Genomic DNA, 20,686 nt, shown 5'->3' with positions numbered 1-20,686 from the left:
GAAATATATTAGCAACTAACTTGTCACGTCTTGTGGCCCAGCTGTTAGCTTCACTCGAATTATTTTCTAGAGTTCTACAATAGTGTAAAGCCGATGTGTCATTGGAGAGAACCTGAACGTTATGGAACTGTTTCTTGAAAAACTAATAGAAACTTTTCAAAACTAGAATATCTATTATTAGTATTTCTTGAAATGAAAAATCCTTCCAAACAATATTTTAAAATTGTTGTTGCGTTTCACTCTAATTGATCGTCAACTTTGATCTAGGGGTTATATTAATTTGAGGCCCCAAATTCCTGGGTTCAAGCTCCAGGTCGGACCAATACAAAGTTATTGAGTTAGCCGTTACAAAAAAACACTACATGAAAACTCTTAAATTGTCCACGAATAAAAATAAGGTAAACGAGCAAAAAGTATTTATAGCGCTCTGTGAAAACTTAAATGCTGTTTAATGGACATGGGAAAGCGCTCACAGAAATCAACAAGTCATTGTCACACCTTGAAGCTTCATAAAAATCTTGTCCCTTTGTTTTCGAATCAAATCTTCGACGGCCGCTACTTGTGTTATTAGAGTTTATTGTGATTAAATTATTTTTATCAAACTAGAAAAATTATTAAGCTTCAACATGCAAATGTCGTAACAAAAGCAATTACAAAGTGTGTCAAGATTATATTTATTAATAATTTTGTTACACGCTATTATTTACGTCTATCGTATAAAATAATTTAAATGTTTTTATTTTCATTTAGGTTCGAGTAATATGTATGAAAAATCAAATGTTTAAGCATAATTAACAAAATTTGTTTCGTCGACAGTTTTGTCTGTCATTGAATACTTCAGAACATTGTGCAATTATAGTATCAGACTTTTGAAATGTCACGTTTGTCAAATATTAAGTTACTAGTTCTTTAATCCATTTAAAATATATTAGAAACTAATTGTTATGTTTACGATAGTAGCAATGTTCACGAGGCGTTATTTAAAAGCTACCATTTGCTAAGACTAAGCATAACGAATCGTAATGTAAACGTATGACGATAAGAGATATAAGTATTTCAATATATTTTTTTAATAACTGTAATAGGAATCTGTAGGTCTTAAAGCCGTTTAGATGAATACTCTTTGATGAGCGCGAGTCTGCATTTTCTTTTTTCTAGGAACTTGCCTTAATATCTAAAGGGGAAATTTTGCTAGACTTCTTGGCGCTTTGCCTCAAAGAGAATCCTTGGAAAGAGTATTTTATCTATACCTTTATTATTATGATTATTATTCGAGCGCAGGAAAGTTAAATATACTCTATATTTTTAAATAAATCAACATCATAAATAATTCCATACACACAATTACAAATTAATTTTGATCCTTTGCAACGGACTAAGTAGTTAAACTTTTATTTGACAAAAAAGCTGTAAGTAGTGTATCACCAATTGTTAACATTTTGTATTGTAATATATCAAAATAAAAATAAAAATATACTATATTCAAGTCGTCTTTTACAAGCACTTTTGAATCGTCATTTAACATACTTTATTAAGTGAAGCTACCATCGGTTCGGAATGTAGATTCTACCGAGAAGAACCGGCAAGAAACTCAGTAGATATCTTTTTCAACATCTAAAAATACAATCATGATAGTTATTTACTTATGTATATGTATGTTATATATCCTACCTGTGAAGTCAACAAGCATTATATATATATATATATATATATATATATATATATATACTTTCCTAAAAATGCTGTTTGGGATGTGATTAGTTAAAATAATACTGTCTTCTTCTTTCAAATATAAAATAAATGATGACAAAAAGAGAAAAATCAGTTTTTAATTAAACACCCGCTAAAACAACGTCTAGGCAATTTATTCTTACCTCATCATAAGCGACGGAGGTGAGAGGCAGGTAGTGATACCCGAGGGCGCGATCCCATATGACGCCTTTGTTCCACACCTCCACCAGCAGCCCCAGATTGATATCGTTGATTTCACTATGAAAAAAGAAATCATAATCATATTATAATTATTTATCACTTGTACAATTAGAATATGGGCCATATATAAAACTTAAGTTTAAAAAAACTAATTATTTTTGGTCAGTGCTTTCACTGGCTTACGCGGAACACCTCACCAAATTAAAATCGAAAAAATAGCTTAAGAACACATTGACGAAAAACATACAAACATTCATTTTAATTAATTAAGAAGAAGTTTTTTTATACCTAATCTACATCTTGAATTCTAAATTCAGATACTTTTTATAAATACATAGTTTTATAACAATATTATTAATAAACTAACTTAGCCCGTGTGACTGTCGTATGTAAATGTGATTGCTGTACTTTCCTGACTTAGGCTATAACCGTATTTTTATCTTTCGAAAAATATTATGTAATTTCGAGTCATTCGAGTATTTCTTTAAAATATTCCGTTATTTGAATTTTATTTAAATTACCTTATCATATTATTTTGTCGGCGGTCAAAAAAAACATCCTGAGGAAATCCATCAAACCATATTGGAGAGGTGGTATATTCTCATCCACCAAGTACAGGATAATACAATAAACCTTCTTCTCGAAAAAGAAGAAAAAACTTTTGCAAAACATTGGGACATAAACAGGCTGCTACTTTTCAATACATTTTTTTTACATACATCATTAGCAGCCTGTAAATTTTCCACTGCTGGGCTAAAGGCCTCCTCTCCCTTGAGGAGAAGGTTTTGAGCATATTCCACCACGCTGCTGGAGCAGCGAGCACCAACCTGCATTGAAATGCGGTTTGGTGGAATACACATGTAGCAGAATTTCGTTGAAATTAGACACATGCAGGTTTCCTTCACCGCCGAGCACGAGATGAATTATAAACACAAATTAAGCACATGAAAATTCAGTGGTGCCTGCCTGGATTTGAACCCGAAATCATCGGTTAAGATGAATGCGTTCTAACCACTGGGCCATCTCGGCTCATTACTTTTTACTATATTAAAGTAATTCTATTTAAAGTTAGCTGACACAGTTTTGAAGGACAATAGTCGTATTTCCTTTAAAAATATATCTCAATATATCTTTGAAGGAAATTGGATGTAGAATTCAGTTCGTAGCTGTATTATTTCAATCACTTTTTTTAAATTATACTGTAAATTATAAAAACGTTCAGCGCATATACGATTTGCAATACAGTAGTATTACAGTTAATATGAATTGTTAAGAATGACGTTAAACAATGCTTGGCGTGACGATCGTAATGCTATTGTTAACTTCAGGTATTTTACTTTTCTTGTAGAACCCTGACTCATATATGTATATACAAGTAAAACAAACTACTGAAATATTATGTATACATAACTATAATACAAACACATTCTAAATTAATAGATTTAGAACAACAATACATATATACAATACGCTACAGTATAAATATTAACTTTTTTTGACAATTTAAAATAACATATTATTGACAACAATCAAATAATTTCGTTAACATGTTGATTTTTTATGAGTTCCTATTTTTTTTATTGGAAAGTTTATTAGCAATGCCCAAAATTAATTAAGGAATTACTAATATTCCTATTTACCCCTCCTTTTAAGCTTATCACTTGTGATCGTGCGACTTTTTACATCGTTAGGCGACCCGTAAAATATACGCTATTGTCGCTTAAACGCTCTAAATATTTTCTGCTAGATATACAATCTACTTTTATCAGGAAGAGTTGATCTCTGACTTGGTACTCTACACAATTCTGACAAATTTTAATATAAATCTAGATAGTATAAAATAAAGTCGCTTCCCAACGTCTATACACTTAGATCTTTAAAATACACAACGGATTTTAATTCACTTTTCATCGTTAAACAGAGCGATTCGAGAGAAATGTTTATATACAAGAATATTATTGTTGAGAAAAGCCGAGAACTAAAACTTTCCAAGGCGAAAAAAAACAAAATTTTCTTTTTGATGTAGTTTTTTCAATCAATCAAGTTGTATATAGATCCTTATTATACCTGTGTGAAAAATAAGGTAGCTGGTAGTTTATAATTAGTAATAATTTATTCGATAAAAAAATTCCGTTAACATAAAGCGGTAAAGAACCTTCATTGACCACGGTATTTTATAATATACGTACGTGCAGAAATAATTTACTCTAAAACATTTTATTTTTCACCTTCTGTTTTCCGTTTCATTTATCTCACGCGATATTACGCTCAAAATACAACAACTGTACATACACATACATAACAAAAAACATGACTCTCTCATACCATCTGAAACCCCATTTTACAGAGAACAGCAGCAGCGGTAAAGCGATCTTAGAAACTTTAAAGCACTTAACCGAGTTTCTATCGTGGCTCCGATTTCGCTAGATTATATCAAAAGCAACTACGAGTACTACTGGCTTCAATGAGCACGCGGCGTTAAAGCTGTGCCGCGACTAAGCCCTTCTTTTATCTTAAATTAAGTCGCTCTTGTAATTAATGAATTGATAAAATTCTTATCTTGGTTAATTGACAAAATATTTCAATATAATCGTATAATATTAAAATAATGTCAATCTATACATATAATAAAATTGGAATGTCTGTTTGTAATATTAAAATAACCCATTTTTACTAAATGCGTATACCAAAATAACATTTTTGTCTGTCTGTCTGTTTGTTCCGGCTACGGTTACGGCTACGTTCTCTGGAACGGCTGATCCGATTTCGATGGGACTTTCACTGGCAGATAGCGGATGTAATAAGGAGTAATAGGTTACTTTTATTTTAGAATTATATATAGAATAAAAATAAAGTCACGCTACAATATCCAAATAACTTAAATTTAAACAACGCGGACGAAGTCGTGGGCACAGCTAAAACATAAAATTATTGAAATACAGAATTGAATAAACTTAATAGCGTAAAACTAAATTGAATATTTGGTAATAAAAAACAATATATACTTTATTCAAATAAAATTTGAAACAGTCATTTTATAAGATTAAATTAAATATAAAGCAACCATCTGTTCGGAATGTAGATTCTACCTAGAAGGACCGACATTAAACTCAGGATTTTCTCTCTATACATACATACATTCTGTATGATTTTTTTTTTGTTTTATATGTAGGTAGACTGATCTCTCGTCTAGTATATTTTGGCTATTTTCATAGTATTATGTCATATAGCATATTACTTTGGGGTAATGCTGAAAATATTGAATACAGATATTGAACAGTGCGTTCTTTCTATAATCTTGGAGCTAAAAACATCCCGAAGGGAATCCTTTGGGATGTTTTTAACAAAGTACTGTTGCATCACAATATGTTTACAACAATATTATGTATTTTCACAGTAACATTGATCACTTTGATAGAATCAGTGACAATCATTGTAGGTACACGAGACATAAGGATAAGCTTATAACGCCAAGTATCCGACTCCGCAAAGTCAATAAATCCTTCTTGGGACAAGGTATCCGTTTATATTATAAAAATCCGCAGATATTTTTAACTTTGCCGATTCATAAATTCAAATCACTTGTAAAAAATATTTATTCAATACATAAATATAATGTAGTGAGCCCGCCCATCACTGACAATAAAAAATATATTAACCATCACTTACATCCTCAATGCGAAAACAATCTTGGAAACTAAGACGTTATCCCCGTTGTACCTGTTGTTACTCTGACTCGATCTCTTCAAACCATAATACAATAATACAAACTACAGCAAATGTAACACGTCTATTACACTAAGATAATATTATTTATCATTCATTCGCTTAAAAGAATGAAAGATTGGAATAAAAAAGTTATCTTCGTTCTTGTTAACAGTTTTTACCCTGCAGCTCAGTACCCACCACGCGAAAATAAAATATAGGACGTTTATAAACATTTGTTTAAAACATGAACCGGCCCGCGTCGCTTGTATATTACTCCTGAGAGACAGCGTGACATGCAACAAACGAAATCAACCTTGAACTTTAAACAGCAGATGACAAAAGGCTTCGTTTTGTCTATTTTCTGTTTCGAAAAAAATTCAATAAGCACTTCGATAGCTATTTTTGGACATCAAATGCAAAAATGAGATTTATAAGTTTGATAACTTTGTTTTTGGTATAACAGAACGATTGCCAAACAAATTTATTATTTTTCATTAAATAAGTAACATCAAACCAATCGTTTGGTTTCAACTGGTTAATAATACTATTGGAAGATTAGATGCACATATATGAAATGGATAAACAAAATATCTTTGTAAATAACGAAACAAGTACAGTCGAACATGTAATAGTAAAAATACTGAATAGTGAAAATATTACCTTGAATGGATTTAAACGTAATGTAATTAGCGAATAATAACACGTCAAATGCAAGCATTGTAAAATAAATCCATTACATAAATAAAAACGATATAATACAGTATTTTCAAATGCTAAAAGCATTATCAAAATAAATATTTCCAACTTTTACGATAAATCCAATGTCAATATTGTTGAATTTCCCAAATCGATAATCCAATCACTGAGCAACATATATAAAATCCGTGAATTTAACTCTTGGAGCAGTAGTAATAATGTTCCCGCTCCACTTGACATAGGTACAAGTATTGGACGGTAGAGATTCTAGTATACAAATAGATAGGAACTCCAACATAAGAATTAAATATGTCAATCAAATAAGTACTTTTTGTAGTTTATTAGAAAAATATATAAAGTTTTTTTTTAATTTACATTAATTTATTTTAATTACTTTTAAAATCGATATTCATTTATAAATATGAGCCAGAATTTCACAGTTTTTATTCTGTATGTTTCAATTTAATTATATATCGATAATTAACCACGAAGAGACTTTAAAATTGATTCACAATTGAAACATATAATAAAAAATCTAATCGATGACCTCCTTTTCAAAATTTGCTATAAATATCCGAACAATTTATTTATTATTTATTTATTTTACGAAACTAGACGAGCAAATAGACCACTTGAAGGAATAAAGTATTTATCTGAACACATTGACAGTGTAAAAAGTATAAAACTACTGTAAAGATCTGAAGTGTAAAGACACTAACAATGCTCCACCGTGGAATCATTTAAGATATTATTATCGTATTCCGGAAATTATACTAGCGAACACATCATTAAAACCGGACCAACAAAGCATACAATATAGAGTATCGATTTTTGGTGCTAGAATAAATTTGTCAGCCCAAAGCCCTAAAGTAAATCCTATTAATGTTCCACTTCTGGGTTTACTAGAGCCTTTTGAAAAAAATCTTGAATATTTAAAGTTTGGATTTCATTTTCGGTACTCCGGTTTAATTATCATTTACATCTCGTTTTCGCGATAATTTTCTTATACATTAAGCACTTAAGTAATCTGTGTTTTCCTGAATTCGAATCCGTAATCTTCGATTAAAATAATCGTGTTGTAGTGGACCTTTTCGGCTCCTTACGAACACACAACACGTAAGCACAAAGTTCTTCTACAGTACCAACTACTGCACTATGATACATATATCTCTGTGTACATACATAAATTTAAGCCTAAATAATGTACTACATAAATAATTCGAATATGTGTTTGTTTGTTTTTTCATGTCATAACTACTCAACTCATAAAATATTGCATACATGTTGTCATTTACAGAAATAGAGGAGATCGTCCTCTCTTCCCTTTCTAAAAAGCAGACGAAGTCGCGAGCTGAAACTCGTTTGATATAAATTAAATATTATAAATTTAGTTCTCAGTTTAGTTTTATTATAGTTATTTGCACGTTATGTTGTTTACGACCACAGCAAAGTTCTACGATTGTATAATTATACGAAATTTAAATACTTGGGTACTTAAACGTCCACAATTTCTCGCAACTGGTGGGCAAGTTACTGCAGGTCAAACTTGGCTTGAGTAAGGACACAAAAGAATAAATTAACTACTATTTTCTACTGACTGAACTTTAACAACGTAAACTATTCAAAAGTTTCATACCTGTATGTTTATAATGTTCATTTTAATAATTTATCTACATAGTATAAAACAAAGTCGCTCCCTGCCGTCTGTACGCTTAGACCTATTAAACTACCGAACGGATTTTAATGCGGTTTTCATCAATAAAACTAAGTGATTCAAGAGAAAAGTTTAGATTTATAATAAATGCACATTATAGTAGAAAGGAAGCGAAAAATTTTAATTGCCTTGTCTGAAAAATAAAGAATTTTGCTTTTCATGTTTGTTCTGTAATCACAAAACTTATATATCTTTATCGCATCCGTGTGAAGTCGACACACATAGCTAGAAAAGTATGTAATTGAATGTGATGATTATGTCTTCCTGGCCGATTTCGACCACGGCAAACATACTCGACAAGCTAAATGTGTTATAAATTCTATAGTTCAAAAAGGGATTAAAAGGGATAGTGGAGGTATCTCTTTTTGTACTCTCATTCAGGAGGACAACCAATATTCCGAAGCACGGAAGAGTTAACGCTTATAACCTTTTTTTATTTATTCTAGGTCGATCAACGGAACCATTTATATAATTAAAACTAGCATGATTAAGATACAAAAATAAATATACATGTATATATAACAAATTAAAGATAGTTGGCGTACTAGTAAAATAGTAGGTACTACAATGAATTAGCTTAATACATCGTCCAATAAAAAAGTACAATTGTAAGGTTCTATAGACTTTACTCTCGAGACTTCTCAAATTAAACAAATATTTATCGTTCGGGAGTAAGCACATTAATGTTTTTCTTTTTAAGTTTGTTTAACTTTATTTTATCGCACAAAACCTGTTAAAAGTTAAGAATAATTCTTTTAAGACAACGTTAAAGAAAATGTATTCATTTTTAAATAAACTAGTTGTATAATTTCAAAAGATATGTCACTTATATTTTATTTCCGCTCGCATACACGTAACACAATCATGTACAGACAATCAGCACCAGGACTTGAGTCCTAGAAGTAAGTCTTAATAGTAAGTCTTTAATCGGAACTTGACAATACTAAGTTTACTTACTTACATACATGTTTATATTAAATATTCTTTGGCGGTAAAATATATGATGAGTAGGTGACACCTATCCAGACCGGCTTCCGCTACTTGGGTAGAGTTTTATGCAAGGGATAGTTACAGGAGTTAAGTTCAATTGTCTTACTTGTATGCGAGTGTATACTCGCCTGGGTATCCAGGCAAGCACTTTGTCATATGCTTGACGTTTTTAATTAATCTCGTGCTTAACGGTTAAAGAAAACATAGTTAAGGAACTCTCCATATTTAGGATATAATTCGGAAGAGGACGAGTGAGGGATTTACAGGCTGTTCTTTTACTAGTCGACTTAGAAACCTGAAAAATCTAAACAAAGAACTAAAATATAAGTACTGTTATTGTATTTTGAAGTGAAGGCGCGTAAGATCCAGATATATCCAAGCCGATAAGTTCTTACTTAGATTTTATTTTTTTGTCATACATACCAATTTATTTTTAGGTAAAAAAAAAGTATAATTTTATACCATACACGAGTCCAAAACTGGTCAAAAATAATAACTCCAATCAGTGTCGTTATCTTAAATGAAGAACAAATTAATACGTATTTTTTGGCACTCAGCTTTGTTAACTTGAATTTATTGGCCTCTATTCCAGTTTAGCGCTGTAAATCTTTTAAACTGCGTGAATGCCAATAAACATGTGATAGACAAGCGAGTACCAAAACACGATTCAATTTAGATTCCTTGCAACCAATATTTTGTGAACGGGAAAATATTAAACTTCGGTATCGAATTTATAAAACGAAAACAAATATACAAGCGGGCGTTATACGCGTACGTTAATTCACTTAATAGTAATTGCATTGCCCTATAAATAATAATTAGCTGCTTTATAGCTCTTTAAAATGTTATCATGCACTTGAACATTATATAATGAAGAAATACATAAACTATTTTAAGTCCTTTTAATGTATAGCATAAACAGCAAAACCCCGCAGACGTGTTGCTGCCTGTATGTATTAAAGAATAGTCACGGTAGTCTCGAGAACCTTCAACAACTATATGAAGCGCTTCTGCTAATGGCTTTAAAGTATCCATGTTTAAAATAAAAGTTCCGTAAGACAGCTTTTCTGACAAATATGGATAAAGACGAGATATCTGCGGTAAACCACGCGTCTTTATACTCGTTGATATAATCAGTTAATATTTAACAATATATCTTCAACTTTATTAATTGCGCGAATTTAGTCTATAAGAAAATAGCTTTGGGCGTTAGTTTATAAGCGGTATATGTTGTTTATGAGTTCAAAAGTTATACAAGTTTATTTTCACGAGTTTAAATTGTTGCTACGTCGTTTCATTACACACTTTTGCAAAAGTTAAATTAAAATTAAGAACGTTTTACACGTTACTTTTATATGTATATTTTAATGAATCTATACACTATTCATTGTTATAGCCATTTCAATTAATTATTATTTAATTTTATATAATTTATTTCGCTTTCTAGTAACTAAGACGCATGTAAAACATACGAATAAACAAGTGTATAGGTTAAGAAATTTTATTTATAAATAGTTTTAAAAAAATCCATACATTGTTTTCCACGACATACATAGACTCAGCTATAGACATACATACATAGACATAGCTCATAGACAGACAATAATTCGGAAAAAAATCATCTCGTTGTGTACAAAAATAATCTCTGAATATAGTTTTGTTATAAGTATTAAATTATTCTCGTAATTCACGACAAGAATCACACAGCAATGTGTTTCAAGTCTCCCAAACAGGCCGTTAAGTAATTATTGCAAACATTTAAATACTCACGTCGATACGAATAGCATAATAAACATGGAAAGAACACAATATCTCGGCTTAAATTGTAATACCTATTACGTCACTTGACGAAAGCAGAAATTACGATTTTTATATTGAAATAGGTGCAACTACCTAGCACGCTATATACATATTTATATTAATCGCAAACTGCATTGTTGTATGTGTTGTTTTTTAGTAATTAGTTGACTTTTTTATATTACGATAGTCATTATGTAGACATTAAATGGGCCATCTATTTTTTAATCTAGCGGCCCATACAGGCAGGCAGATCCTGAGACTCTGGAACCAAACTACGTTTTGAGCCTAGTTTTTCTATCATGGCAACAGCAGGTATTTACAACTCACTTCAGTCACGCGGCATAAATATTATAAGAGGTTTTTACGCATACTATAATTTCTCCTGCACAGTTGGTTTATATTCATTAAAAAGGTCAAATACTGCCTATTCGACATTAAATGTATATTTGCCGGTAAAAAACTAGATGGTCTATACTCTTAAACCCCTGTCCCCAAATATCTTAATTTATGTAATGATATTACTCATAAACGGCAAAATATTTACCAACCAACGCCTATTTGAGCAGCGTGGTGGAGGCTCCATGCTATTGCAACGAAAGAAGCGGTGGCCTTGCTTAGTAATAATCAGTTCCCTTTACTTTTAGTCTATATTAAAAAATATAAGTGACAATCATAAAAAAAAAACGTTTTGAAATTAAATATGCACTGGCTCAAACGGCCCATTCAATGTATATGATTGTGTTAAATAGCAACGAAGGAACCGCAGGCGGCGCTCGTGACAGCTTGACAGCTATTTCCGCGCCTAACCACGGACATTGGTAAGCAAGCTGATAACTTTCACAATAGTATATCATTATAAAATGTACAAGAATAAATAATTAAACCGATATGGCTTAGTGACTAGAACGGGTAAATCTCAATCTAATCTTAATTAAAATCAATTCCGTTAACATTCATTTAAAAAAAAACTTAACAAAAAATAGTGAGCCCTTTTTTTAAAAACCCAATGTTCTACACGACTAGCTGAAGCTCAATAGCTCAAGGAAATCATTTGATATCTTAAAGGTGAATTTGCGTTTAAAATATGGATTAAAAAAAATCTTATTAATGTTTTAGTGTCTGTAAGCCTTTTAGTAAGTTAGTCTAGATAAGACTAAATTGTCTCATCGGTCAGTAAGTTTTTTCCTCTCTCTGATATTAATTATTTGTTAATTTGTAACAATTTATAAAATGCAATCGAGAATCATCTTTAATTTTCTGCACGTCTAAGGCTGAAGCCACAGCCGTTTTTTTATGGGCAGTTATCGTCCCATAATTACTGGGACAAAAATTGACTTACTCTCTTAATATATAAGATATACGATTTTTCGATGCACATTCGAAACCAGTGGAAATATCGAAGTTCATTCCTTGTATTTTAGTAATTCATCGCTTATTATCATCATTTCATTAAAGTCTCGGGAAATGACGTTTCAATGGTTACTACTAAAAGTAATTAAAATAGTAATTTTGTTCGGTTATAATTGGTAGGGGTGTACACACGAAAGGTCAATGACTGGTTCACATGATTATATTTATTTACAAAACGTATAATAAATAAATATATCCGTTTATTTATATGGTTAACATTTAAAATTAACAAAAGGTTGTTTTTATATACAACAGTGTCTCTACCATAGTTATTTGATTTCAATTGTAACATTTTACTTATATATAAAAAATAACTACATGCAAATATATTATATGGCGCACATAGATAAGTGATGCAGTTATCGCATACCTAATAACTTGCAATTGATAAGAAACAGCGACCGACCGATCAATACGATATCAGATAACCGTTGAATATTCTATTAAATCAATTTTATTGCCTTCACGTCCATAGAAAGTAATTCCAAACAAAACTGTCATAAAATATTTGTTTCATTTATAGTAAACAAGTATGTTAAATGTTTTTTTTTAAATAAACAATATGCAAAATGATCGCGTTGTATGTAAAATATAGTAACGACCTGTAAGTGGAACATTACATGATAAACTCTTTCTCTGCTGTTAAGCAGAAGGTCTGAAGCTTATTCCACCACACAGCTCCGATGCGGGACAATGAATTTCTAGTATTTCATCTAAATCCGTATTTCTATTTTCCAATTTGCCGCATCGGAAGATACGTTATGTGGCGTCAGCGTCAAAAAGTTAAAAAATATAATAAGAATTTATACATTTTTTAATTATAGTTAAAATTAAATACATATATATTTTAGTGTCTTCTAGACTATTTTTATTAATTTATGTATTTATCAATTATACTTAAAGTTCAATATTTTTGTTCAGTATCTTCTAGACTATTGTAATAATATTTATAAATATTCTGTAATTAGTATTGGTGTAAAATAAATGCAAATGTGAAACGAATTAAATTATAAGTTATGTTTGAAGTGTAAGAAATAAAATATTAAAATAAATATATGAAAGTTGAGCTAAATATTTTTACAAATTAAATAAATAATTCTATTTCTGTGTTGCCATTGTGTTTTGGTCTATACTCAGTACGACTTCAACAAATAAAACGGCTGTAATAATAAACGCTGCATAGCGGATGAGTACACATCGTTTTATCTCTTTCTGTCATGTGCATTTATTAAAGAGGAAATGAAAGGAAAAACCTTGACACTTCCAGTTGTAAAATTTTGTAAGAATTCATATAAAAAAAATTAAGCTAACTTCTACATTCAAGTGTTGATATTTAAAAACATTAGTTATTAATTTTAATAAATAACTAATGTTTTTAAAACAGTTTTCTGTGTTCAACCTAACCCACCAAATATACGTGTATTTCTGGTGCTTAATTGTTTATGGTTTTTTTTTCTTTATTCTGTCTTGTATTCTTCTTTAAAGTCTTAGTGCAGATATTATCAAATCATAACTTCTCTTTTGTATATGATTTTCAAACAACTATTAATTTACAGACCTTTTGACTTAGTGCTGGTTAGAGTACAAATATTTATTTTATCATCTATATAAACTAATACAGAGATCTTAATAACTAAGTAACTAGACCAATAATTTTAATAACTATATTTAATTAGATTCCATTATAGATAGTGTACTTACAAAGTGAAAATATTTTTGCTAAATATGTTTTTAATTTTAAAAACGAACAATTGCAATAATTCTACGAAATGATTATTTAAATAATGGACAAAAATGAATTAGTTTACCACTAATAGCTATAATATCTAGAAAAATAAAACAATTACTTAATATAAAATAAGAAGACAAAACCAAAGGTAATGGCGACAAAAGAATCAACAAAAACAATTTAAAGTTTATTTATTAGTAAAGATTATTTTAACTGTAAGATACCTTCTCTATAAAAGTATATATTTTATCGTAAATAATATCTAAATTAACACAATTTTCATGATATATTTTGAATGTACGATAAATAAATATTATATTTAGATTTGCATGTAATGGAACAAAGATATAACTTGTTCATATGTTCTAATCGATTTTTATTTAAATCATTGTATCTACTGCTACATGATTCAATTAATATAAGTTTAGTAGATACTCCTTGGTACAAACATAATAATGCTTTTAATAAATTATTAATCCTAATATCATCAATCAATATTTAAAATCTAACTCTCGAATCTAAATCTATTAATTCATAACGTAATTAAAACGTTAAATTAGAGTTTTGTTGTTTTGAGCATTGTTTATATGAGTACAAAGAAATATTAATATCATTATCTCAGTTGGAGAAAATGTTATATAAACAAAAATAAATGTTGATTAACAATTATAAGGAATACTTACATGTTAGTTCTAACATGATTGTTAAGAACACAAGAGAAATAAATATCAAAAATATATTACATTTCTATTTACTTTCATGACGATCCGTTTATTTTAGCGATTACAGCAAATAATTTATCTCATTCTTATCTTGGTAAGCTAATCAAATATTTATATGTGTAATGTTAGACTTTTTGAATTAAATTATTTAGTTGGTCATTTGTATTTCGCGGTATAACCAACGAAGTGTAATTTTATGGTCCTCTGCCTTTGAACATTCGGCAATTACATTAGCACCATCCTTCTGTTTATATTGTTACTTGCAAGATAACACCAATTAAGAAGATATCTCCTGGCTCAGATACGCTTCCATTCGGTGGTTTTAATATTTTGGAATACGTAAACTTAGCCGATCATTGAGTTCAAATGTGGCACTTTGTTTTCATTTGGTTATTTTGAGTTTAGATTTCATCTGGTGTAAAAGGAAAAGAAAAATATGCTGAGGAAACTGAGCAAGTGTCGAATGACAATTTACTTCCTCAAACGAATTTATCTTAGTAAGCCCAGCAGTGTATGAATACATATAAGTGGAATTTGAAGTATGTTTGTTTATGTGAAGAGATATAAATTTTAAGGCGTTTTGTCTAAAATTACATTATTTAAATTCTGTCCATTATAGTTTCGCTTGTAAAATTTCCTGATTTAGAAATAAGATATCTTCATCGTTAGCATCATATATACGGAAAATCTATTAACTATTTATAAAGTGCGTCGTTGTACCTATTCTTGTTACCTTAAAAGTGTTGTATAACAAATCTGTTCATGTGATAGAATCGTAAAAAGACATCGTCAGTGAAAACGTTTTCTAGAATTTGTTGTTATGACACAATAGGTAACTAACTACTGATTTATTCGTCATGTCTAGCCAAAATATTTTACATTGTGCGTAAACGATAAAAATGTACCAAAATATTACGAATTTTATATGATATACTTGGCAAGGAAATGTATACGAACAACGCTCTTATCTACGTTATAATCAAAAAGTCGATTTCAGTTTTTGTCCTAAATTTCATCACACTTGATATAGTTAAAATTATACATTTCAGGTTTTGATTAATTAAATTATACAGTTCAGTTATTATCAACAGTTGATTAATTATACTTTAATTATAGAATCTTCAAAAATTAAGTTTGAGAAAATAATTTGAATCGAGGAATTACATAATGTCTATGGTCGTCGAGCTATTGTTAGAGACTGTAACGAAATAATAAGACGGTATTAATGACGAAACAACTTGCAGAATTTTATTACCTTTAAGGTTTTCGGTAATCAGCAGACAACAAGAAATTCAAACCTTTTTCGCTCATTATAAATTATTTCATGTTGCGTTATACGATAATTAATAACAACATTTAATAAATGGTTCCGTAAAGTAAAGTTCCGTAATTAGAATATGATGAGATAAAATAATTGGTCGAAATTTTATATAAAGTAACTTATTTGTGTGAGTGTTGTTTGTGGTAGAACATGTAACACTATATAAAATAAAATAAATCTCTAACCGCCAATGTCGTTGTCTGTAGCTGAAGATCGTTATTGTACTTATGCGTAGCAGACAAGTCGTAGCCGTAGCAATGCAGTAGGTAATAAAACAAAAAAGTATGAACCGTAGCACAAAATTTTGAAGACGTACACGCTCGTAAAAAAGTCTGAAGAATTTCGTTCCGACATTGGACGTTCAAACGAAAGAAAGACAAAATGAATTCACGATTTTATACTACTCTCTGAGATTTGAATGTATTAACAAGTTACTGAAATTAATTTTCAAGGAACAATTTTTTTAAGATGTCTTATGTTGAAATACTAAACAATATTCCAAAAAACTTTATTATAATTGAGTGACATCTACGTTAATTATATAGTATTTAATGTAAATACAAATGAGTCAAGCCACCTAATGCTACTAAATGTCGTTTGCCGTTTTCTCTCTTTCTTTCATCAGTAATTTAACTGTCAAAGGAACAAGACAAAAGATTTATAAGTGTAGAAGAAATAAAAAGTTTAGTGGAAGATATTCCCCGTATCTTAATTTTAAAAGATTTTGCTAAATGGCTAAATATTACATAAACCACTTCCTCCATTACTGTGAAGTTTTGCTTCGCTTATTTTGTAGAACATAAATATTTGATCTGTCACAGTTCCTCAATCACGTTAATTACTAATTATTGTAAGCCGACTAATAAAGTAGGACACGAAAAATAATAGAGGTGTATACACAATAACATCACTCACAAAAGGAAGTCTTGCTCCCAGCATGGAGTCGGGCCCTTCACTGTCACCGTCGTCGACTTGACATTCTGTAGTTTGAGTGTCACGTATGTGTTGAATTGAGTTGCTGCAAACAAAAATAAACCATATTTCTATAAACGTTAAAGTTATATTTCATGAACAGAAAATAACATAAAAAGACTTAAAAATAGTTATTCCGGGACTTTGTTACGTACTTTTTCTCTTCGTAGTAAAAAAGTAATTATTCGCTTGAATTGTAGCATCTAAAATAGAAGCAAGTTTCTTTAGATTTAATTTTTTTTTTATTTAATTGGTAATTTAGTCTACCAATAGACTAACCAATAAGTTCTAATAAATTATATATATTAATATTAACTCACCTTGTAAACCAACATAGCGCGCCTTTTTTACTGTAAAGAAAGAAAAAATCATATTAATTAATTGAATTTAAAATGGCAGATCATTGCTATTTATTATTAGCAGCCTAGCGGACGTGACGCTCCTTCTCCTGTTCCCATGGACTAAAACGTAATTTTAATAACCTTCCTTAAGAATTGGGCTATCAAATACCAAGTGAATTTTTCGAATCTACCTGGGAGTTCCAAAGATAAGCGCATTTAAACAAATAAACTCTTTACCATATTAGTACAGGTCAAACATTAATTCGAAACTTTTATTAAATTAACGTTTAAACGGCGCTTTAAAATCACCCGTATGTATATCAATGACTTACAATAACTTCGTTAGTTATATGTTATGATATACTTTATTAATTTTAACTGAGCGACTATTAGTTTTAACAGAAAGTCAGATGGATACGACAGATTTATTGCAATAAGTTAAACAATTACTTAGGTGCAGCAGTCACACCATATTTATGTATATTATACGACATTCAGTGTCATTAAATTATTGTTTGTAAATAACAATAATATGGCAACATAATTAAGGCTATATTACTGTGCGTGATCTTTGGTTTACTATTCAATGCTAGACTTTGCGGTTGACATTTAACGCCCGTACAGCGAAATTCGATTTTGATATGACGGGTGCGTGTGCTGTGTGGCTTATTCCGACACAAAACCAATAGACCTGGGATCTAAATTGTTGTATTATTGAGCTCGTTTTCTTTTTTATTTATTATTTAAAGAGACTGTGACGGAAACACAATCATACTCTGCGATGGCAATACATTACAGGGTTTACTCAAAGCCTTATAAATAGCAAACAGTAACAAATATATTTATAATGAACTGTTCTAGCTCAGTATATAATTATTTACAAAATTAAAATCACTTTTACTATCATTTTTATCATTTGGTGGGCAATTTAACATAACATTCATTGTAATCGATGTTAATATTAAAGAAAAAAAATGATTTAGTATAAAACATATTGGAACAGATCCTCTTCTAATTGTCTATGTGTATTGCCCCGATTGTCAGACAAAATATATCGCAAACCGTTAAATATTACGGAAATCATCGTGTATTAAAGTATAGCGCAATCTTAAAGTTTTTTTTTTATTTCTTTCGAAATGGTCTCCCCTTTCTTTTCAACTTTATTTAAACAACTCGTTCGTACTTGTATACTGCATGCTAAGAGCAAAAAATAATATCAATTACATTTTTGACCAATCATAAATTTCCACGTCATCTTTTAAATATAAATAGCGTCCCCGATAAATTTTAATTATACGTCGAAATAAAAATCAGCGGACGTTTATAATCACAATCCGCATGAATGTTGAATTTCGTTTTCGAAATGCGTAAAACGCATTCTTTGCCAATATATATTTAGTGTTAAGATCATGATATATTTAGATTAAATTCCAAAATTATCGTAAGTATATTTTTGTTTATATATAAAAGTTTAAAATTTAGTTTATGTAAACAACAGTTTTTGACTTATAGCTTAAAGTTTTTTCATTTTCCGGGCCAATAAAGAACATGAAACTCGTTCTAGCGTAAACTATGATAACATATATAACTATGATAAGCAGGCCGTACATTAAAATTTAGCTAGTATTTCCCATAGCGCGCCAGGTGTTACTGTGATGAAAATGGGATGTAAGACTGAAATCTTTAAACAAAAGAGAAGCGTATGAATTATTTTGTTTACAAGTTTTTTTTTCTCTTAAAATATAAGGCTTTGGTCAAATCTTGCAAGCTGAATTAAACAACTTCATTTAATCCTATGGTGGTTTTCGAGGTCGTTCAGTTTCAATGGCAACGCATTATGGCATATGGCAGCTGGACTGAGTGTATTGTCAGGATTAGCTTAAGAAGAAGGAACTCCTCAACGTTCAGCAACATAGATACGCCATTTTGAATATTTGATGAAAGTTTGTTTTAAAAATATTTCATTACTTTTAATTTAGTATATTTTATTTTTTACTGTTTTATAAAATTCAAAAATTCAATTATCTAAAAGATTTCCCTTTCAGTTTAGAAATATTTTTGAATAAAATATATAATGCAACAGTCTCGGCTGAAATCCCAGACATATTTCAGTAGTACAATCTTCGTTTCGCATCCACATCTATTGGTTCATTTCAATCTTTTCCGCCGTGCCTCCCGCGACTAAAATATAACCTTTAGATTCGCAATTTATTTATCCTATGTTTCAAATGGAAACTTCATTACATTCGAAGCGATTGGAAAACACGCTTGGTAAACACCATTTCCTAATATCGCTACGGATAAAAATTTCAAATAGAATTTCATACACAGTTTATAATTCGTTAAAAGTGTTGTAGTTAAAAGTTTTCTAATTTTATAAAGTATTAATTGTGTCCACTACGTTACAATTCAATTTGGATTTAGCTCCTCTAAGATTTTTTCTTTATAAAAGAGTTTCTAGACTCACAGTATTAAACGGTAAACTATCTGTTACTTCGAATATAACACAAATACTACTGAAGCAATTTTGATGAATCTCGTTGTTTTTAAAGCATATTGTAACTTAAAAAAAGATATTATCTCGCTAAGGAGATGTGCGTCAAAAATATTAGAATACAACGACTTACGACAAATACAATATACCAGCTGTACATACCTACACTCGTATATAGATTATCTGATTTAATAATAAAAAAAAATGTATTTAGACAATATTACTATTTTTATTTATTTTTTAAATTATTTGACACTATTGTACCTGAAACCTGTTTTCTTTCAATTTATAGATATACTAAATTAAACCATTATAATATTTAACCATTAGAACAACAATGCGAAATCCATTCAGTGCTTGATATTTACGTAGGACTTACGCGTTACGTGTAATGAAACGTTTTGCGTGTTACACGAAATTTACTAGAATAGCCGAGAATCGATAACGACTGTTGGCTTCGAGCCTAAAAACTACAATAATGTCACAAAATGTTTAATTACATTGTTTATAATAGCAGCGTATGTTCTTATATGGGTTTAACAATACTATCAACCATTAAACTAACAATGTTTTTTTTTTTATAAATGTATTAGCACTACTTACTTTGACACCTGAAATCATCTTCGTATTCATTGATTTAAATATAAACCTAAAACAATTTTAGAAAAGATGAATGAGCTTTTTTACTGTTCGCTGCTATAACATGTGACTGTAATATTTGTTATTTTATTACTTAAATATGCCATTTAAATTTATATTGAACAAGCAAAGCTATAGGAATGTCTCTAGTAAGCCTGTGTTACAACTACCAAGACCAAATTATTTGACTAAACGTTATAAACAATATTAAATTTAAA

General features: G+C 29.8%; 1 protein-coding gene across 1 annotated transcript in view; it reads right to left on the bottom strand.

The window, feature by feature from the left end:
- The window catches only part of LOC125067925 (phorbol ester/diacylglycerol-binding protein unc-13-like), a 39,681-nt gene extending 21,402 nt beyond the window's left edge, over positions 1-18,279 (bottom strand). The window contains exons 1-4 of the mRNA XM_047676823.1: positions 18,231-18,279; positions 17,315-17,344; positions 16,938-17,040; positions 1,875-1,989 (exon numbers count right to left, since the gene is read on the bottom strand). Coding sequence (XP_047532779.1) covers positions 1,875-1,989; positions 16,938-17,040; positions 17,315-17,344; positions 18,231-18,279 — 297 coding nt within the window. The remainder of the gene's footprint in view (positions 1-1,874; positions 1,990-16,937; positions 17,041-17,314; positions 17,345-18,230) is intronic.
- Between the last annotated feature and the right edge of the window lie 2,407 nt (positions 18,280-20,686).

This window comes from Vanessa atalanta, chromosome 12 (genome assembly GCF_905147765.1).
Source record: "Vanessa atalanta chromosome 12, ilVanAtal1.2, whole genome shotgun sequence".
Classification (NCBI taxonomy): domain Eukaryota; kingdom Metazoa; phylum Arthropoda; class Insecta; order Lepidoptera; family Nymphalidae; genus Vanessa; species Vanessa atalanta.
This window is presented reverse-complemented; position numbering and strand designations above follow the sequence as displayed.